The sequence below is a fragment of the Bos mutus genome, chromosome 1 (genome assembly GCF_027580195.1).
Source record: "Bos mutus isolate GX-2022 chromosome 1, NWIPB_WYAK_1.1, whole genome shotgun sequence".
Lineage (NCBI taxonomy): Eukaryota > Metazoa > Chordata > Mammalia > Artiodactyla > Bovidae > Bos > Bos mutus.
Window position 1 is genome coordinate 83,253,927 of NC_091617.1, and position 23,415 is coordinate 83,277,341.

A 23,415-nucleotide genomic window follows, 5' to 3' on the forward strand; every position below is an offset into this window, starting at 1 on the left:
GTGCTGTTGGAAGAGGGTGTTTGCTATGACCAGTGCATTTTCTTAGCAAAACTCTATTAGTCTTTGCCCGGCTTCATTCCCTATTCTAAGGCCAAATTTGCCTGTTACTCCAGGTGTTTCTTGACTTCCTACTTTTGCATTCCAGTCCCCTATAATGAAAAGAACATCTTTTTTGGGTGTTAGTTCTAAAAGGTCTTGTAGGTCTTCAGAGAACCGTTCAACTTCAGTTTCTTCAGCGTTACTGGTTGGGGCATAGACTTGGGTTACTGTGATATTGAATGGTTTGCCTTGGAAACGAACAGAGATCATTCTGTTGTTTTTGAGATTGCATCCAAGTACTGCATTTTGGACTCTTTTGTTGACCATGATGGCTACTCCATTTCTTCTGAGGGGATTCCTGTCCGCAGTAGTAGATATAATGGTCATCTGAGTTAAATTCACCCATTCCAGTCCATTTCAGTTCGTTGATTCCTAGAATGTTGACATTCACTCTTGCCATCTCCTGTTTGACCACTTCCAATTTGCCTTGATTCATGGACCTGACATTCCAGGTTCCTATGCAATATTGCTCTTTACAGCATTGGACCTTGCTTCTATCACCAGTCACATCCACAACTGGGTATTGGTTTTTGCTTTGGCTCCATTGCTTTATTCTTTCCGGAGTTATTTCTCCACTGATCTCCAGTAGCATATTGGGCACCTACTGACCTGGGGAGTTTCTCTTTCAGTATCCTATCATTTTGCCTTTTCATACTGTTCATGGGGTCCACTGGAGAAGGGAATGGCAAACCAATTCAAATACAATATTAAATAAGTACAAATTCATAAAAGTTTAGATTTGTTACCTGAAGGTGCTTGAACAATTACACTCATTCTTCTACGATCTGGATCAAATTCCAAAATATGAAGCAGCTTGTATCTAAGTGAAAAAAAATAAGAAAGACAAAATCTTTACTTTTTTGAATAATATTAAGTGACTATTAGTCTAGTCAAGGCTATGGTTTTTCCAGTGGTCATGTATGGATGTGAGAGTTGGACTGTGAAGAAAGCTGAGTGCTGAAGAATTGATGCTTTTGAACTGTGGTGTTGGAGAAGACTCTTGAGAGTCCCTTGGACTGCAAGGAGATCCAACCAGTCCATTCAAAGGAGATCAGCCCTGGGATTTCTTTGGAAGGAATGATGCTAAAGCTGAAACTCCAGTACTTTGGCCACCTCATGTGAAGAATTGACTCATTGGAAAAACTCTGATGCTGGGAGGGATTGGGGGCAGGAGGAGAAGGGGACAACTGAGGATGAGATGGCTGGATGGCATCACTGACTCAATGGACGTGAGTGTGAGTGAACTCCGGGAGATGGTGACAGACAGGGAGGCCTGGTGTGCTGCCATTCATGGGGTCGCAAAGAGTCGGACATGACTGAGCGACTGAACTGAAGTGACTATTTGGAAAGAACCCCCATAAGAGATAAAATGGTTAATTCAGAACAAGAAATTAATCTCAACTATATTTTTTAAGATGATGGATCATGAGTCAATTAACAAGATAGAAAAAGAAGGAACAGACTTTTATTAAGTACTGGATTGGAGAAAAAGTTCATTCAGGTTTTGCCAAAAGATCTCATGGGAAAACGTGAATGACCATTTTGGTCAGTCTAATACTTAATGGAATGCCACATACTTTACATACCTTCTATCATTTAACACCCATGAAAACCAAAGGATGTAGGTCTTATCTCACTTTACAGATGAAGACTATTATACTCAGAAAGGCATATTCATTTGCCTAAGCCAAATAAGCATATGAGTGGCAGAGCAAGGATTGGAATGCATATCTGCCCAGCTTCATGTTTCCTCACTAAAAAGGGTGACTGATTCTAAACCCTTTTTTCTGACCAAACACATCTGAGAAATATAAGCCCTCACATTAGTAACAGAGGCTCATTATAGCAGTGATTCTAAACCCAGGACAGGACAGCTGCGGGGCGGCAGGGTGGGTACGGGGAAGATCTCTCTAGGGAGCTGCAGAAGAATTTGGTGTCTGATGGTCAAGTGTGGAAGTTGATAAAATGAGCTAGACAGGGTCCCAGATAGAAGTGGTCAAAGACTGGGCACTATTTAGTTCAGAAAAGCATAGTTTGGACAAGCAGGGCTGGAGCTGAGATGTGATCAGAACTGATAAAAACCACAAAAGATATATGAATATGATAAGAATGGACTACTTTATCCAACAGTAGAAGTATTGGAAATGATACAACAGTTCCTTAATGTTTGAAAGATAAAAATCATTGGAAAGATAAAGAAATTTTTGTTTAGTGAGTAGAAACATAAAACTCATTACCTTTACATGTAAAAATAAACACATAAGTAAATTCAAGGACCGTTAAGCTAAAGTACAGATGAAAGATTCAGACCATTATATTATTATTGTGATGAGATACAATGTAATACTGACATCATTCTAGAGCAGGCCTTGGTAAACTTTTAAGGTGCCAGATAGCAAATACTTTAGGCTTTGAACATCATATATGATCTCTGTTGCATTTTTGTTTCTGAAAACATTTTAAAAATGCAATTTAGTCTACAGGCTATACAAAAACAAGCTGTAGGCCAGATCTGGCTTCTGGGTCACTTTACCGATTCCTGTTCTATAGTATTCAATACATAGAAAATTACATATAGAAAAAAATTACCGTTCCAGTTTTCCAAGAGTTTTAACTTCCATAATTTCTCCAGAATTACCAACAAACACGATGCCAAATCTAGGAAATAAAAGAAGAAAGAAATATAAGATATAAAGGATGAGAGGTGGACCATAAAGAAGGCAGGCACAGTGCCAAAGAATTGATGCTTTCAAACTGGTGCTAGAGAAGACTCTTCCACAGTCCCTTGGACAGCAAGGAGATCAAACCAGTCAGTCCTAAAGCAAATCAACCTTAAATACTCATTCGAAGGACTGATGCTGAAGCTGAAGCTCCAGTAGTTTGGCTGCCTGATGCAAACAGCTACTCACTGGAAAAGGCCCTGATGCTGGGAAAGATTGAAGGCAGAAGAAGAGGGCAACAGAGTATGAGATGGTTGGATGGCATCATTGAGTCAGTGGACATAAACTTGGGCAAACTCTAGGAGATGGTGAGAGACAGAAGGCCTGGCATGCTGCAGTCCATGGGGTTGCAAAGAGTTGGACATGACTGGGCAACTGAACAACATTTCATATTTTACGATATGACTTGAGTAAAAACATTTAAAATATAAGTTTAAGATGTATTAAAGTATTTCCTTTGAGAATATATAGCATTATTTTTAAGAACTTAAAGGATTAGAGTTGGTACAAAACAATACACACACAAGTATTTCTCACAACATATTTCATAGCAATCAGACAGTAGCTAGTGGTGCCTGGACCTACTACAACACTACTTCTGCTGTCAGAGTAAAACTTGCCATCAGAAGACTGAAGCAATGAAAGGACCAGTAGAAGTGCCATTATTTGATAACACTGCTAGCCTATAATAAATGTGTTAAAATTTATGTAACAAAATTACTTTGGCTTGTTGTTAACTTTGGGTATGGGTATTCCGCGATGGCTCAGCAGGTAAAGAATCTGCCTGCCAGTGCAGGAGATGCAGGTTCGGTCCCTGGGTTGGGAAGATCCCTCGGAGGAGGAAATGGCAAACTATTCCAGTATTCTTTCCTGGGAAATCCCACAGACAGAGGAATCTGGCAGGCTACAGTCTGTAGGGTCACAAAGTCAGACAGGACTGAGCACACATGCAGAATGCAGTAGACTTTTAAAGAGATCTCTTCAAAATATGACTTAATGCAAGCTTGACAACAAAATTAATGACATTTCACATTCTTATGTAGAATATTTTTATGTGCTTTTTTGTCTGAGAATTTAAAAGTATTTTCTTGTATTTTCACACTTTTATTTAAAAGGTATTTTTCTGAAGATTTGAAAATTATACTTAAACTACCTTGCAGCAGCTTCCACGAGAGCCTTTTCATCTGGTGAAGATGCATAGTACTCCAACTGGGCAGGTGCAAAGCTGGACTGCCAGGGACCATCACCAATGCTATCAGTCTGAACACTGCTAATCTGCACAGTGTGACAGAGACTGACTGCTTTAAAGAAGAGATCATGTTCTTTAATCTGCAGAAACATAATTAATATTCACAATAAAAATACCAATACCAAATAACATGTGGGAAACCAGAAACAAAATTCTAAAAAATGCCATTAAATACAGTTTGTAATTTGATAAAGATGTAGAACAAGAGTGCTATAATCTTGAATTGCATAAGCAATAGCTAGCTGGCTGCTTCTGACTCCAAAGAGTTAAGACATCATGTTTGCTTATGACCCTTTAACATCTGACTATCTTTTCAGTAGACATAACCAAATTGCAAGTAAAGGTAAAAACTATTTTGTGGCAGAACTGAGATGGAAAAGGTATTAAATAAATTTAAGCTGTGTTCCTTAACAAAGTCTTATTTACTTCAAGGCAGAAGCGCATTCCTTAACTTAGTCTCATTTAAACACCTAGAGAACTAAAGTAGATACATAATAAGTGACAATTTAAGTTTGCTTATGACTATAAATTCTCAATGCTGAACCAAAGTATAAACATTTCAAATGTGTATTTCTTGCCCCACTAACATTTAAAACATTTTCTCCTACAACCCACCAACTACAAAGAACTACCATTTCAAATGAAATTCCTATTTATTAACTTAAAAATTGCTTACTAGTTCAGTTCCATTTTCAGGACTGGTTCTAAAGGAGGAACCGGCTGCAAGATGGGATAAATTGTTAACATGGGATAAACTAGTAAGATAAGATAAGTTTCCTTCTGAAGAGTCTGGTGTTGGTCCTTCAGATACAAGTCTACCATTGATTTCTTGGTATTTTGTACCATTAATTGAACATTCCCGAAACTGCATCTCGTTTTCTGTCAGTGTACCAGTTTTGTCTGTAAACACATACTCCACCTAGAGATAGAAAAGAAAACAAACTTTTCTGTTCAGGGTCTTATATTAGACAAAAAAAAAAAAAAAAAAAGCTGCCCTCTGTCTCCTGATGTTGTTTACCTATTAACATTGATATACTCATGTTGAGAGTACAAATAATTAATGATGCAGGGTAACACAAAACATTTAAAATTTATAGACTTTTCTAAGTCTGTGGCATCTTTAGAGTTACGTTCATCTATAGAGGGGACTGATAGTTTTTGTTGAATCAACAGCAGAAATAGTTCCTGGTCAGGGAACTATATTCCACATGCCGCAACTGAAAGATCATAAGATCTTGAATGCCCCCACATGCTAAAACCAAGACCCATCAGCCAAATAAATAAATTCAAATAACACACAAAAACCAGCTGCAATACTTCTGATGGCCACTTCTACAAGTATACTTTAGGTCTTTTTCATAAAGTGCCGTATTTATTGTAGTACTTATTTATTGTATTTACCATATTTATTGTATTTCTTAATAATTTAGCAAGTACTGTTGTCATTAGGTTCCTCCCTTTTCATTTTAAATGTATTACTGACAAAGTTTATGTTATACCCCAATCCCATTTTCCCATAAACCCTGTGGTTTTTAGTAAGTAATTTTACACAGCACAGTGATTTTTAGTAATGGATATGTCACATTACAGCAGAACTGATGAACTAAGATCCTGCAAACCACAGGGCACAGCCAAACAAACACACTGTTCTGATATACTATAATATTAGAAATTTAAAATATTATCATAGAAATAAACCAAAAGATAGGTGGAAAGATAAAAGTGCATGACTTCTCCCAGAAACCGTATTATAAAAACACGGAGATGAAAATTCAAAGAGAATTAGGAAATTAGGATAAATGGTCTGACACCCAAATTAATAAATTTCAGAAATAAAATTCCACAAAACAGAAACAGACTTGTTACTAAAGAAATAAGGAAAATTCCTCGAAGTGAAGGACATGTTTCTAGATTAAGAGGACTTGGAGTTCTTTGCCCAAAGGGAGTAAAAAAAGACACCAAGGTGTATCATCATAAAATTTCAGATTCATTGCACAAAGAGAAGATTGTAAACATTAACGTTTCCAGAAACAAAACAACAGATCACATAGAAAAACTGAGACTCAGAATAGGATTGGATTTCTCATAGAAACACTGGAAGCCAGGAAAAAAATGGAGAACTGCTTTTGAAAATATTGAGGAAAAATAATTCTCAACCTAAATTATTAATCAAGTGTAAGAAGGGAATAAAGATATTTTTAGACATGCAAAAACTCAAAATATATCCATCTTATGCATCCTTTCCGAAGAAGTTATTAGAAGATGTGGTCCACCAAAATAAGAGAATAAGCAACAGGTGGGAAGACATGGGAAGCAGAGGGCAGGAAATTTAAAACAGATGGGAGACAAGGGAAGTTCTAGGGTGATGGAAAAGGAAGTCCAGGGTGACAGCTGAGAAGCTGGTCCAGAAAGAAGTCCAAATTGAAGCAGAAAAATGAAAGGCTTCAAAAGAGAAAGCGAGCAACAGAATAAAAAAGAGAAAGGAAATCCTAGATTACCTGCTGTGTTTGCATATGTGAGAGATGGTTCATACACTCATCAGATTTGTTTGTGGTAAATGGAAATTAAGAGAATGAAAAAATAGAACAATTAAGTCTAACAAAACCAAAATACATAGGAAAAATGTAATTATAGTACTACACAGCACACAGAGAGAACTAGGAGTTAATAAACTATAACAAAACAGTTCTAATAATGTCAGTAAGTGAATATTTATTAAATCCCAAATTGTGATTTAACAATATTGGGGAGCTATTGGAGAGGCAAAGTGGGTATATGTCTGGAGATGTGTGTAGAAGGAATAGTGTAAGGGTTATATCTTTATATTTCATAGTAAATAATGTCTCAACTTTAAAAATCCAGAAAGAATACCATATAAAAATACAATGCTAAATAATGAAGAACAGTTTAAGATTTCAAAATGGGAAACAACAAACAAGGTGTGGAGCAAAGAAAGTGGGGCTGTTTTTTAGTATAAGTTTTGTAATATTTAGTTTTATTAGTTTTTGTACATTTATTGTTTTGATAAAAATAACAAATTAGAAAAACAAAAGGATCATTTTTACCTGTCCAAGTTCTTCATTCAGATCAGAAGTATTGACTTGAGCTTTCTCATCTGATTCTTCATGATAGAGATCAAGATCCCAGCCAATAAAAAATGATCCAAGAAATTTTTGCAGTTCCACTGTCACGTATAATGAAATTGGAATGATGAAATTGTAGAGTACCAAAAAAGCAAGGAAGTCTGAAATAAATTTCAGAATCTGTGGGAAAAAAATGATTTTTGGTAAGAAAAAATATGAGAATTTCTTTATCATCACTGAAGAAAATAATCAGTTTCACATTTAAATAGACTATTAACTATATTCTGAAACAGAATAGCCTCATGAATTGAAATTCATTTATTGAATTGTCCTTTCAACACATTTATTGCTCTTTAGAATCTTAAAGAGAAAGGAAAAAAGATTAAAACCAAATTACTTAATTTGTTACTTTCTGTGCCTATGCACAAGCCTGTGCCCAGCTGCTCAGTCAGGTCTGACTCTGCAACACCATGGACTGTAGCCCGCCAAACTCCACTGTCCCTGTAATTTTCTAGACAAGAATGGGTTGCCATTCTTGTCAGTCAGGGGATCTTCCTGACCCAGGGATTGAACCCGCGTATCCTGCATCACAGGCAGAGATTCTTAACCACTGAGCCACTGGGGAAGCCCAGTGAATTACTCTGATAGAAATGAAAATTAATTAATTTACTCTTTAGTTATAATCTATAATATACAGTAAATGGAATGAAAATTTCAATATCTAGTACTGAAGTGGAATGCCAATACAGATAATCTAAATTTTTGTGATCTTCTTTAACCATTCAAATTATGTCATAGGGAATATAATTGCTTATGTCCCAAAATGTAAAAAGCATACCAGTACAAACATGTTGGCTACTCTTCACATGCAATATCCTTTTGATATCCTTCAACAATAATACTTTTAGGGGATGACACTGATAACTCCTATCAGAAGTCACTACAAAGCATTAAAAGATATAAAATTTCCAAAGAATAAAATTTTCTTTATAACAGAGTCAAGAACATCATAAAATACCTTACTACTATTTCTTTGATGTTCTGTTTTTTGGTTATACCAAGGTTCATCCCATTTTTCTTCAGCTTGCCATGTATATTTCAAGATAGTACTGATGATGGCTTCAGAAATAAGGATTATTAGATAAATTATCAAAAATGTATTCATTGACCTGAAATGAAAAAAAGAGAATATAAAATGTATCAATAACATGTTACTATACTCATTTGTTTGGAAATTATTATTGGTATTAAATAAGACACTAAATATATAAGATATTATGATAGCTATCTAAATGACACAATTTATGACCATTCAATTAAATCTATTTACTAGAAATAAAAGAACAGATACATACGATTACAAACATATTTACTATAGTTAAGCTACTGTTCAAAATGCTTATAGTAAATGACAGTTTTGGCCAGTTATTTTACTGTAAATAATTATCAAAAGATTTTCTACATTTTCAGGACCTATCTTACTTTATGTGCAAACATAACTAATATTTGTATAGCACTGATATTTTATAGAACTTCTGTCACAACCACTAACTTGTCTTATGTTAAACAAAAAACAACCTTGTCTAATATTTATAAAAACCTGTGAGGAAGAGATTGCATCCTTTTTAAAGATGGTGACCAAAACTAAAAAATCGTTCTGTAGATTTCCCAAAATCATACAAGTCATGAATTGACTTTAAAATCCCTCTTCTTTTCACTGGGCAAGCTTAATATTTTATCTCTAAAGTCCTTCATCAACATTCTGTTCTTTTCAGCACATGGATTTTATATGGATTTTGTTAGGTGTACACCTAGGTACTTCTTTGGGAGTGGTGACTGCAAATGGTATAATTTAAATTTCAATTTGTCATTGGTGTTTCTTTTTCAATATCATTATTTAGTGCTGTGACAGTTAATTTTGTGTGTTGATTTGACCAGGCTAACCAGAGAGCTGGTAAAACATTGTTTCTGGATGTGTTTGTGAGGGTGTCTCTGGAAGAGATAGTTAGTTCAATAGACTTAGTAAAGACATACGCCCTCACCAATATAGCAACTAGTCGCTCAGTCATGTCTGACTTTTTGCAAGCCCATAGACTGCAGTCTGCCAGGCTCCTCTGTCCATGTCCATGGAATTCTCCAGGCAAAAATATTGGAGTGGGTAACCATTCCCTTCTCCAGGGTATCTTCCTGACCTAGTGATCGAACATGGGTCTCCTGCACTGCAGGCAGACTCTTTACTGTCTGAGCCACCAGGAAAGCCCCAATATAGGCAGGCATCATCCAATTCATTGAGGGCTCAAATGGAACAACAACAACAATAAGAAAAGGCGAAGGAAGGAGAAATTCTGTCTCTTCTTTATTAGGGACCTCAGAGCTGCTGGTTCTTAGGACTTTGGATTTGGGCTAAATTATGCCACCAAGTTTCCTGGGTCTCTATCTTGCATTTGGCCGACTGAGACTTCATGGGCTCCACAACCACGTGAACCAATTCCTATAATAAATCTCCCCTTATATGTAACTTAGGTATAAACTACTGGCTTAGTTTCTCTAGAGAATCCTAATACAAGTACTATACATTTTCTTCTCAGCACTGCTATAGCTACATTCTACAAAATGTGATTGTTGTATTTGTATTAATTTCTAGGTATTTACAAATTTTTTCTTTGAAATTTCCTATTTGACCCACAGATTACTTAGAAGTGCTTCAGCTGCTCCTTATCTGCCAATACTTGGAACCTTCAGTTTCCATTTTTACCACTTCAATAAGTGTGTCTTGGTATCTCTTTGTAGTTCTACTTTGTATCTCTTGTGACTAATGATATACACTTTTTCATGTGCCTGTTGGCCACATGTATATTCTCCTTTGTGAAGTATCTGTTCATATCTTACCTATTTTTTTCACTGGGCTGTTTTTATTATAAACATATAGGAGTTTTTAATATATCATTATATATTCTGAATACAAGTTCTTTGTAAGATAGATCTTGTGAATATCTTCTCCCAGTTTGTGGCTTATTTGTTCATTTCCTTAATTGTGTAGTCTGATGAGAAGTTTTTAACTTTGAGGAAGTCCAGTTTATCAATTTTTCCTTTTATTTATGCTATTTGTGTCCTAAAAAATACTTAGTTATCTCCAGGTTGTGAAGATATCTCCCAAAGTTTTCTTCTAAAAGTTTCATAGTTTTAGCTTTTATGTTTAGATCTATGATCCATCCTAAAAATTTTTTTGGTGTACAGTGTAAGGCAGGAGTTGAAGTTTATTATTTTTTTTCCCATTTGAATATCCAATTGTTGTTACATCATTTGTTGAAAAGACTTTTTCCTCACTGAATTCACTTAATGCTTTAGTTGAAAATCACTATTTCTCAACTCTCTATATTTTAACCTACTGAACTATCTTTTCATGCTAAAATCATACAAAACTTACTGTAGCTTTATACTGTCTTGAAATGAGGCAATGCAAATCTTTTTAAGTTTTCTCTCTTCTACCACTTCTTTTCCCTTTGATCCCTCGATCTAGGTATGCTGCTGCTGCTAAGTCACTTCAGTTGTGTCCGATCTGGGTATAGATTTACCTATTTTAATATTTGCAAAGAAGCAACTTTTGGCTCTTAATTTTGTCTATTGCTTGTTTTTTATTCTGTTGTTTAAAGCCTACATTTTAAATATTTCTTCTCTTTATTCTCAGATTGGGTTTAATTGCTTCTTTTTATCCAGTCATTTGGGTAGAATTTATGTGCCTGTTTTGGAGTTCATTCCCTTAAAATGATTTTTCCCTTTTTAGCTGCTCCTTCAGCTTTGAACTTTGTCCTCTAACGTCTACACACGATAAAGCTCAGGCTCTCTCATAGCCTGTGCAGCAGCACAGTAAGTAAAAAGGGCCCTCAGGTAAAAAGCTGCACTCCCCCTTGTTGCTGCTGTCATTTTTCAGGAGTAGACTCCTTGCCAGTTTCTGTTTTTGATCACTTTCCAATGCTTTCAAATACTTGTTTATTAATATTCTGTCCAGATTTTATAATTCTTTTCTGTAGGAGGTTTAGTCCGCTCAAGTGGTTCCATTATTATTCAACAGTTTTTATTTTAAAATCATTATTTTAGCATCTACAATATGCCAAATATTGTGCAAAATGCTACATGTATACATAAATGTTAGAAAGCATCCATTCCTCTTTGACATTGATCTTAATATTTGGAGGGGTGGTTTCCTGGTGGTCCTCAGTAGTTAGGACTCTGAGCTTTCAGTGTTGTGAGCCCAGGTTCGATCCCTGGTTGGAGAACTAATATTCCACATGCTGTATGGCATGGCCAAAATATATACATATACCTATTGCATCTCCTCAAAATATATACATATATATATATATTTGCAGGCAAGGGACACAAAAGCAAAAAGGGACTATATCAAACTAAAAAGCTTTTGCACAGTGAAGGAAACTATCAATAAAACAAAAAAGCAGCCCACCCAATGAGAGAAAACTCTACAAATAATATATCTGACAAGAGGTTAATATCCAAAATATATAAAAATTCACACAACCTAACATCAGAAAAACAATCAGATTAAAAAACTGGCAAAAGATCTAATTGGACATTTTCCCAAATGATCAGGGAAATGCAAATCAAAACCACGAGATACACCTCATATCTGTCCGAATGACTATCATCAAAAATACAATGAATGACAAGTACTGGTAAGGATGTGGAAAAAAGGGAACTCTAATACACCAATTAGAAAACAGTGAGAGACTTAATTTTGGGGGGCTCCAAAATCACTGAAGATGGTGGCTGCAGCCATGAAATTAAAAGACACTTGCTCCTTGGAAGAAAAGCTATGACCAACCTAGACAGCATGTTAAAAAGCAGACATTACTTTGCCAACAAAGGTCCGTCTAGTCAAAGCTATGGTTTCCAGCAGTCATGTATGGATGTGAGAGTTGGACTATAAAAAAAGCTGAGTGCCAAAGAATTGATGCTTTTGAACTGTGGTGTTGGAGAAGACTCTTGAGAGTCCCCTGGACTGCAAGGAGATCCAACCAGTCCATCGTAAAGGAAATCAGTCCAGAATATACATTGGAAGGACTGATGCGGAAACTCCAATACTTTGGCCACCTGATAAGAACTGACTCACTGGAAAAGACCCTGATGCTGGGAAAGACTGAAGACAGGAGGAGAAGGGGATGACGGAGGATGAGATGGTTGGATGGCATCACTGATTTGGTGGACATGAATTTGAGTAAGCTCCGGGAGTTGGTGATGGACAGGGAAGCCTGGCGTGCTGCAGTCCATGGGGTTGCAAAGAGTCGGACACGACTGAGCAACTGAACTGAACTGAATACACTAATGGTGAGACTGTAAATTGGTGCAGCCACTATGGAAAACAATATGGAGCTTCCTCAAAAAAGGTAAAAATAGAACTGCTATATGGTCCAGCAACTTCACTTTTGTGTATTTACTCAAAGAAAACAAAAGCACTAGTTTGAAAAGATATACGCACCCGATGTTCACTGTAGCATTATCTACAATAGCCAAGATATGGAAGCAACCTCAGTGTCCACCAATAGATGAATGGATAAAAAAGATGTGGTATATATACACACAGTGGAATATTACTCAGCCATAAAAAATGAAATATTGCCATCAGTGACATGGATGAATCTAAAGTGCATTATACTAAGTCAGACAGAGAAAGACAAATATCGTATGATCTTACTTATATGTGGAATCTAAAAAAACAAAATGAAAACAGACTCATAGATATAAATAGGTGGTTGGCCTGATAGGATTGGGGGAATGGATAAAATTGGTGAAAGGGATTAAGAAGTACAAACCTTTGGTTATAAAATAAATGATATGAGGATGTAATATCTGTATAAGGGATATGGTCAATAATATTGCAATAACTTTGTATGGGGACAGACGATTACTAGTCTCATTGTATCATTTCATAATTGATACAAATGTCAAATCACCACATACTACACCTGAAACTAATATTATTCATCAACTGTATGTCAATAAATCAGAATTGAATAAAAATGAGAAACTCTCCCTATCCTCAAGGATACCATCTTTTGTTGACTTGAAACATATATTTATACCACGTATTTTATACATATATAATATCCATATCAACAGTCCTATTTATGTGTAAATAAAATAGTTTTCTTACTTTTCTACTGCAGATCGTTTTTGCGATTTGCTCTTGTAATTTAATGCCATCTTAGTTTCCATTCCAGTATATACAGCAACACCTGAAAAACAAAACAGACTTAAACTAATCCTCCACTATGTTTCACAAAAGGAATGTACTCACTAGCATGAAAGCAACTTAAAAAATGTATCAACTGACAGTTGTTAGAATTCGGCTTTCAAGTCCTGGAGGTTTTTGGGAGACTCCAGTCATTCAGCCTGCTGATTGAGAAAGCCATATAGATTCTGTTCCTGAATGATAACTGAGACATTTGAATGAAAGCGGTATTACTTGAGTTGGAACTGATGGGGCAAAGAATTTGGAAAGATAAAGATAGCAGAGAATGCCATTACAGATACAGCAAATAGTGCACTAACTATAAGGCAAAGACAGAAATGGAAAAGCACTTTCTATTAGGTTCCAACAATGGATTGGGGTCAGTTTGAAAGGCCTTGAATGCCAGGATCTGGAGTCTAGACATAATCTCATAAGCAATGGAAAGATAATATGGTCATCTGTCACAGTAAATGAAGTAAATACAAGGAAACTGCTATTCTAAAAACATGTGCCTATGAGAAAGACTCTGAGATGAGAGAGAACGACAGTAATAATGGGACTAAAACTGGGAAGAGCAGTCTTGAAATTAGGTAAGAGCAGTCTCATTAAAAAAAAAAAACAACAAAAAAAACTTTGGAGTTAGAGCTTTGTTTGAATGCTAGCTCTGCCACTTAGTTCTGCAACCTTGAGCAAGTTATTTAATCTTTCCGAGTCTCAATTTCTCCATCTTTAAATGGGAAAAAATAACCTCATTAAAACTGTTGCAAGGTTGTGTGACAAATTAGCAAAATACCTAGAAACAGAAAGACGATCAATAGATGTTTATGCCTATTCCTAAGCAGTATGATGTGAGGAACAATATTCATCATGCTCTCTTCCTAAAGATCTGTGCTGGAATTTTCACTATTAGAATTATTCCTTAAAGGCAGAGATTACAACTCAAATGATAAAGGGCACCAAAACTATAGAAATGTGAGAAATCAGACAGAATGGTACAACACAGAGAGGCGGTGCTTAGGAAAACAGCAGCAAATTCATCTAAAGGAATACACATATTTATGTGTAAATAAATATGTGTAAATAAATTTAAATAAATTTAAATTCATCTAAATTTCCTAAAGTTTAAGACTGTGAAAGGTATTACTGCTAGAGAGGTGTTAAAATACAGCATTATATGAGAGAGCCTAAAAGTCCTGGAGGTTTCTTTGGACTTTTTAAACCATAAAACTTTACTATGGTTTCCTTTTTTAAATTGTGGCAGAATACACGTAACGTACAATTTACCATTTTAATTCAGAGGTACTTAGTTACATTCACAATGTTGTGCAACCATCCTCACTAAGAATATTTAACGCCCCCCTCCTCCCAAAAAAATCCCTGAACCCATTAGGCAATCATTTCCCATTCCCCTACCCAGCTCCTGGGAACCACTAATCTAGTTTCTATTTCTATGAATTTACTTATTTTGGGCTTTTAATATAAATGGAATCATACAACATGTGGCCTTTTCTGTTTGATTTCACTCAGTATAATGTTTTCAAAGTTTATGTTGCAGCATTTATCAGTACTGCATTTCATATAGGGGAATAATATTCCATTAGTTGGATAGCCTACATTTTGTTTATCCACTCATTAGTCGATAGACATTTGGGCAGTTCCTACCCTTTGAGCTATTGTAAACAGTGCTGCTATGAACATTCTCATACAAGCCTTTGAGCACCTGTCTTCAGTTCTTTAAGGTATATATCTAGAAGTAGAATTGCCAGGTGATATGTTTATAATTCTATGTTTAACTTATTGAGGAACTGCCAAACTATTTTCCACAGCAGCTGGAACATTCTACTCCTACCAGCAATGTATGAGAGTTCCAATCTCTCCATATTTTGGTCACACTCATTACTCTCCTTTTTAAAAAATTATGGATTTCTTTATCAGAGAGCCTAACACTGAGAGATAAGATATAGTACAGTTAAAAGAAAACAAAAGAATGAGAAAGAAGAGCTCAAAAGCTAGTGGCCATTCCTTAAAGGTGAGGAGCTAGTTGACAGCTAAAGGTTATCATTAACTTCACAATTTACCTAGAGTTGACTCAGAGCATAGTGAATTGAGATCTCCAATGCAAGAACACTATTTATTTATCCTTTTAATCCAGTCAGTGTATGTAAAAACAGCATCTGATACACAGTCACAGATCATTAAGAATTTACTGAAGGAATAAATGAGCTAGCAGTTTTAACAATCCAATCTAACTATAATGGAATAATACAAGTGGTTTATTGTACCATGGTGCCAGATTATATAGTTCTCAACACCATTAATACAAATGCCAGAATTATCTTCTTAGCACGAAGTATTCACAAAGAAAATATAACAGCAAGGTTCCAATCTATTATTCAAAAGTCAGAATTAAGAAAAAATATAACACAAAATTATATTAACACAATCTTTGAAAGAAAATTATCACAGACAAATTATCTAACCAATATAACACAAATGCTGTGCTTTCAAAAATACTTCATATAAAGCATCAAAACAAATCTATTATTAAAATTTTTCAATATATACAAACCAAAAATTTCTTTTGTGTTTTTTAATCTGGCTCCACGAAGCAAGAGACTCTCTGGCCCCAGAGGTCTAGGGGGAAAAATAACCAAAAGCATTAAATTTATTAAAAATTCAAGTAAAATTTAAATGGCATCTTTAGCAGACAGAAGGGACTCAAAGCTATACTTACAACAATGCTTTCTCATAAAACCAAAATCTCAGCTAGTATAAAGCTGTCTAGGTCAATCATGATGTTAGTTACTGTAACAACAAATATCTGCTTTAGAATTTCAGTCATTTTAAGGTCAATGACTCAGAAATAAGATTATGCCTGTAGATATCATCAGAAAGCCACTACTTTTAGAAGTTTAGACATAAAACAAAATTAAGTGATGTTAAGTGGTAACTTAAAAATGTTTTACAGAAGATGAAATTTTAAAATTTTGACCAAAATCAATAAACAGTTTTCAAAGGGAAAATACAGAATTAAAATACAATGTAAACAGGTTGCGTGAAGAAAAAAAGCAATGTAAACATAAATTGTATTATGATTTGTGTATTACTGCATGTTTTCTGCACAATTAAAATTATACTAGGTTACAAATGATAGCATAGTGAGTGAGTTAGTATTTTTTTTAGGCAAGATGAACACTGCAACTTGACTACTTGCATTGCATACTTCTTGAAGCATGGGGTTCTTCTTGCTGTATGAATTTCTCTCCATAATGGAGATATAAAACGAGAAGAAATAACTAGAAAGGAAAATTGTATTTTCTTAGTGATAGCAAATGATAACTCTGTTATGGATGGACTAAAAAGCTTTAATTTTGTTGATATTCCTTATCATAAGGCTTTTCTGAAATATACATACAAGGTTATCTGAATTAAACAGAATCTGAACCAATTCTGAAGAGGTCTATAAACCCAAACACTAAAAAAAAATCCAATGAATATAGGGGTCAGGTGTTTGGCTATGTATAACAAGTATGGTTTTATTAGATCATATATTTGGAACACAATGAATGGATATTCCAAAATCAATTATTCAGGAGACTTATTACAGTTCTTTTTCATTTGGTTCCAACAATGAATAGAAAAACTTTGAGCTCAAGTTGGCATATAAAATTAGGATATAATGGTAGAAAGCCTCAAATTAAAAAATTTATTAGTTCACTCTGGTTGCTTCAGCAAAGAACAAGGCTCCCTTAAAAAACAAACAAAAAAAACAAAACATTCTCCTTGCTAACATAATTGCTCTTTTCCTTTACCAGCCACAATATCTTAATGCGAGTCATACTATGTATCCACACAAGCATTCCATTATGTCACTATAGAAATCAAAATAAAACCCAGTCACTGTTGTTCAGCAGGGGTCCCTAAATTTACAAAGACCTTGTCACAGAGTTCACTGAACGTGCCCCTATATTAACTTATATTAAAAATGTGAATTCATCCTAATGCATATTTTTGGTGGCTTGTCTTGAGGATTTTATTAAAACAAATTCTCAGTTCTTTATATTAGTATCTTATTTTATGCAGCCAGTATAAACTGAACATCTCCAGAAAATAGGTGGAATGCTAATGAGACGTTCAAGGGTTGACTCCAAGATTTATTCTAAATTCAGCTTTGTGGTCATGCGTAACAATGTAATCTCACCCTATCATAAAATCTTTGAAATGACAAGAAGTTTTTCATGTAGGTACCAGAAATTAACCTGAATATTGAGGGAAAACAAACCAAAACAACCAAGCAACCAAACAGAAGAGTAAAGAAGTTCTAGATTGCCCAGTACTCTAGTTTGTGAGGAATGATTTTGAAGTGAAGACCTAATTTTCCTAAACGGGGAGGAAACAATTCCCTCCCTGAAACAATTTTCACTTAAAAGTGATTGGATAATGCAAATTTATTCTTACCTTACAATTTCTTCCATTTGTTGAGTTATTGTCATTCGTCCCATGAATCTATCAAAGAATTCATCATGTTACAAAAAAACGAATATTACATTTACGACATCAATAGGTGGAAAATTTCAAGAAAGTTTTGGTACTATTCTTATACATGAAACAAAACCAGTCTTTTGCATGTATGAATGATCCAATATTCATACTAGAAATTACAAAGGTAAATCAGTCACTAAGCTTTAAAAAATTAGTATTGTTAGATTCTCAGGGAGTGATCAGTGGTGCTGTTTTCCCTCTCATGCTCTTCTGCTTCATCCCATTCCATCTGTGGAGGAGCAGTGTAAAGCCTTCCCCCACCATGCAGTGTGCTCCCTGCCATCCCCTGCATGATTTTCCTGGGCTTTGCAGATGATGTACAAATATGTGCTGGTGCCATAAGCTGTTGTTGCTGCCCACAGCTGTCTCACTAGCTCTCATGGTTTATTTCACCCACTTTTGCCATCAAAATTGTAGCAGGAATTAATGGCCTAGAGGCTGGCCAGTTGCTAGTCATTTCTGCTTCCATCATTGTCTTCAACCTCCTAGTGGAGCTGGAAGGCGATTACTGGGACGATTATGTCTTTTCCTTTAACTTTATGCCTTTTTTTCCTACCGTCATGGGGCTGCTCTACCATAACGAGTAGCAGAGAGCCTCTGGCTAGTGACAGTGCACCAGAATGAGAATGACGACAGTGCCTCCATGGAGTGTGACAACATGACCCTCATCCACTTGCTACTTAAAGTCTTTGGGCCCATGAGTGAGAGAAACCTCACCCTGCTTCTGCTGCTGCTACAGGTCATGGGTGATGCTGTCACCTTCTCCATTCTGACCAGCTGTCCAACTCCTTCGTGTCAGAGTCCCCTGATCCACTGAGCTTTGATTCACAGCCTCCAGGGTTTCTAACTCTGGCTTGACCCCTTCTGGACCAGGACTGCTTCCCAGCCCAGGCCTCTCCTATCCTTCATTCTCCAACAGATTGTGACCTCAGTATCTCGTTCCCCTTGTGACTACTGACATTCTGGGCCTTTCTTGCCCTCTAAAAACTACTGCTTGGACTCTGCCTATGGCTTCCTTGAATTTGCCACTCTCCTTCTCCATTCTGTTTTGCAGCCTCCTAAGGCAGAATACTGTAATTTTTATGCAATTATCCACAACTCTGACACTCAAAGAGTATGTTGGGCCTGGGAATAGAACCCTGGTTGGGGATAGGCATACAAGTTCAAAGATGACTTGACATTTGGCTATAAATCATGTATTCTGATTAAGAGCAGACCTGGGGGTCAGGTGCTCCCAGTGGTGACAATAAAATGTTGTACTTCTTATTTTAAAAAGCTTTTTTAAACTTTTTCCCCATTTTTCAAATAAGGCAAAACCACTCAAAGCATTACACATTTGATCTCATTATTAATCTTATATGCTTTCTTAATGCTGCATCATTTTCTAGTTTTCAACAATCTTTTTATAATTCATCCTTTTCTGAGACTTAGAAATAACAGCAATATAGAACTCAAAGCACTGAATTCTTCACAGTTAAATCTATCTTATAATTTAAATGCACAGAACTTCCAATTTTTATAGTTAAGTGGAAAATTCCACATTGTTTTTGTTTTTGATGAAAATGTAACGTTTTTATACCACACAGAGAAAATTCCATTATAAATATATGGATCCAGAACAAAGATATGTAAGAGATCTGAAAAAGCCAATGACTAATGATTACATCTTAAGCCAACAAATGCAGAGAATGACAAAAAGCTGAGGTCAATTTTTACAATGTGGTTGTGATTTTTACTCTTACCCGTTTTTGAGTAAAAATGAGTAGTTTTCTCATGGAAGTTTTTAATAATGAAAGTTGTTTCCATTTCATAGATGGCAATAATTAGCATATAGCTCACTGAAAGATGACTTACAGTGTTAAAATGAGTTAGTTCCTAACAAACACAAAGACATGGCCCTTCATGGAGCACACATATACATGTGCCTGAGTGCATATATATACACACACACCATTAGATTATTTTCTTCTAAGGAAATAACTTTATTTCCCTCATAACTACTATTATTGTTATAATGTTTACTGCTATTGTTATAAAGCCAGTTCACACCAAAGTAGAAGATAATAAGGAGAAACATGTGAATAAAAGCGCAGCTTTTAATACTTCAGCTTAGAATTCTGCCAAATTCTGCTTTTAGCTTTGCCCGCATTTAATTGATTTCCCGCCTTGCTCCCCCCAATGATGTTTTCAAACAGCTATTTCATTGCATGTTTATGACTGTAAAAAATGAGATCTGTAAACAGACTTAAGATGAATATGATGACTATCACATCATACCTGTACAAGTCCGCTTCTGGTTGCTGACATTCTACCACAGCTATAAGAGTGTCCAAATTGGCAACTGTTTGTAATACTGCTGTTTCTGGAACTGCCACATGTGTCTGAAAAAAAGAAAAGTTAAAGCCCATAGTTTTGAGATCTAAATGGGACCTTAGACATCATTTATTTCAAATCTCTTTTACAAATGAAATCATAGCATTCTGTACTTGAGATCACTAAGCTAGATGGCAGATGAGAAGAGAAAGAAGAATGTAAAGTAACAAGCAGTGAAAAGAGCTACTGTGACTATCGGTCTACAAAGGGCATTTGCATACAAGGAAATTAAGTCTGTAAGTGTGTTAATAGTCATCACTGCTCAAAGTTTACTGCAAATACATTTAATAGGTAGAAAAAAGTGAATCAAGTAAAATCTTTGATTGTACTTTGAAAATTGAGAAAAATTTAAATGTGCCCGCTATTTAAAAAAGCACCAGTATATTAAAAGATTATAGTTTCTCCAAAGCACTTTTTACTTTTCTTAACTTGCTTAAACCATGTGAGGCTAACCTTGAAGTAAAATGTATACTTTCATGAAGTAATTAATAGTAATTTAAAACATTTCTCCTTTATCAGGTCAAACTTTATTACCTTCACCAAAGGAAAATATCACTATAATCCAGAGATGTTTTGTTCACTAAGAGCCACACTCAAACATACACATGTACAAACCTTCAGGTTAGTTTCTCCATCCAAACTAGCAGTTGTAACGTGACAAGAACCATCAAGTCGATCTGAGGACAGAAGCACCAAATCTGCAGGGAAAATTTCATTTTTGGCTACTCGAACAATATCACCCACCTATGAAGAATTTGGGGGAAAAGTGAATATACAGATTTTAAAAGGCAGGACTTATTTTTATTGCATTCTAAACAAGTGGTCTACTGTAATATTTTAATGTAGGAAAGCAGACTTTAACTAAAATATAATCAGATTAGAATTTTTCCTTTTAATATATAATTGATTTCTATTGTTTATTAAATGCATACCCGAATGTTTTTTGATCTAGTTGTTACAAGGCCACCACTTCGAACAACATAAACAGGAGCTCCATTTACTTCATTATCTGAGATATGTCTTAGCCAATCTTCATAACCCTGTAAGCATCAAAAGAATAAAAAAAGCCCCTCTTAGTATAATTAGAAGATGTGTGTGTGTGTGTGTTGGTCGCTCAGTTGTGTAATTAGAAGATGTGTGTGTGTGTGTTGGTCGCTCAGTTGTGTCCGACTTGCCCGCCAGGTGTCTCTGTCCATGGAATTCTCCAGGCAAGAATACTTGAGTGGATTGCCATTCCCTTCCCCAGAGATACTTTTTATCAAATGAGAAAGGGAAACATAATTTCCCCCAAACATTTCATTCATTAGAACCATGTTAGACTACTTTGGCATTCATTACTACTAGAAACACTCTCTTTACTTGGTTTTCATCACACACAGGTTCCTGGTTTTCACAGTACCTCTTCAGTTACTTCTTCTCAGTTTACTATGGGAGGCTCCTTCTGTATCATCTTAACGGGCCCTTTTTTCACCCTTCTCTTACTTCCTACTACCCGATTTCTTCATCCCTGTGTCTTCAAAAAATTCTGAAATTTCTATTTCCAGCTTGTATTTCCAGACTCTAATAAACTTAAATATCCAAATGCATTCTTAATATTTCCATTTTGATGTCTCACAAATAACATTAAACATTTCAAAACTAAACTGATGATGTTATCCTTAAAATCTGCTGCATTTCCAATGTCTCCCATCTTGACAAATGACTCACTTTGGAAAGAGACATGTTGTAAGTTATTATTATTATATTAAACTCACTCCTTTGGCAGATATATTATAAACTCACCAACATCTTTTCAACTTAGTTACAGCATCATATTCCAACTAAATCCACTCTTTATTTGGCTAAATTTATACTGGGAAACCAAGGAAAGAAGTATTTCAACATTTAACACTTTCTTAAAAATATTCAAGAGGTTCACTCACTCATCTATTCATCTATCAAATATTTATTTCATGTCAAATATGTGCATAACCTTGTTCTGGTCACTGGTAACAAACTGATAATATAAAACAAAGTATCTGCCCTCAGAGAACTAAACATTCAAATGAAGGTGACAGACAACCTAAAACAAGCATTTATTCAACAGAATAGGTAGTGAATGAGAAATGATATAAGCAAAAAGACCAGAGTAGTGAATGAGACAGTGACACAGGTCAGGAAACGTTTAAGGTGTCCAAGAGGAAATAGTTGTATTTGCAAGCACAAACTGTTTTATGTGTGTGTCTGGAGTTCAGAGCATAGTTGCAGGATACATGTAAATTTAGACCCACTAGACTTGATGAAATCACCAAAGAAGAAATTATATATAAAAAAGAAGTCCAAGGGACAAATATTTGTTACTTTGATGCAATAAATGACATCTAAAAAACCAAATGAATATGTAATTGTATTAAGTGATCTGGATGCTTACTGACTTACACAAATCCTAGTCTCCAACAGTGGAGAAGGCAATGGCACCCCACTCCAGTACTCTTGCCTGGAAAATCCCATGGACGGAGGAGCCTGGAAGGCTGCAGTCCATGGGGTCGCTAAGAGTCGGACATGACTGAGCAACTTAACTTTCACTTTTCACCTTCATGCATTGGAGAAGGAAATGGCAACCCACTCCAGTGTTCTTGCCTGGAGAATCCCATGGACGGGGGGAGCCTGGTAGGCTGCCATCTCTGGGGTCGCACAGAGTCGGACACGACTGAAGTGACTTAGCAGCAGCAGCAGTCTCCAACAGACCAGTGAATAAAGGGAAATCAAACTTACAGCTGCTGCTGCTGCTGCTAAGTCGCTTCAGTCGTGTCCGACTCTGTGCGACCCCACAGACAGCAGCCCACCAGGCTCCAGCATCCCAGGGATTCTCCAGGCAAGAACACTGGAGTGGGTTGCCATTTCCTTCTCCAATGCGTGAAGGTGAAAAGTGAAAGTGAAGTCGCTCAGTCGTGTCTGACTCTTAGCGACCTCATGGACTGCAGCCTACCAGGCTTCTCCATCCATGGGATTCTCCAGGCAAGAGTACTGGAGTGGGGTGCCATTGCCTTCTCCAGTAGCGTGCTATTCAGACACACAAGATTAACTGTTAATTTATAGACTTCCCTTACCTTTATCAAATAA

The 23,415-nt window shown here is 35.8% G+C and overlaps 1 protein-coding gene across 6 annotated transcripts in view; it reads right to left on the minus strand.

Annotated features, from left to right (window-relative positions):
* ATP11B (ATPase phospholipid transporting 11B (putative)) overlaps positions 1-23,415 on the minus strand; it is a 123,632-nt gene that overhangs the window by 64,554 nt on the left and 35,663 nt on the right. For all 6 annotated transcript variants that reach the window (XM_070372919.1, XM_070372923.1, XM_005892534.3 and 3 more), the window contains exons 5-16: positions 21,246-21,353; positions 20,929-21,057; positions 20,218-20,321; positions 17,857-17,904; positions 15,968-16,032; positions 13,321-13,402; positions 8,170-8,320; positions 7,134-7,331; positions 4,745-4,987; positions 3,973-4,148; positions 2,689-2,757; positions 846-919 (exon numbers count right to left, since the gene is read on the minus strand). In XM_070372919.1, the coding sequence (XP_070229020.1) occupies positions 846-919; positions 2,689-2,757; positions 3,973-4,148; positions 4,745-4,987; positions 7,134-7,331; positions 8,170-8,320; positions 13,321-13,402; positions 15,968-16,032; positions 17,857-17,904; positions 20,218-20,321; positions 20,929-21,057; positions 21,246-21,353 (1,447 nt within the window). The remainder of the gene's footprint in view (positions 1-845; positions 920-2,688; positions 2,758-3,972; positions 4,149-4,744; positions 4,988-7,133; positions 7,332-8,169; positions 8,321-13,320; positions 13,403-15,967; positions 16,033-17,856; positions 17,905-20,217; positions 20,322-20,928; positions 21,058-21,245; positions 21,354-23,415) is intronic.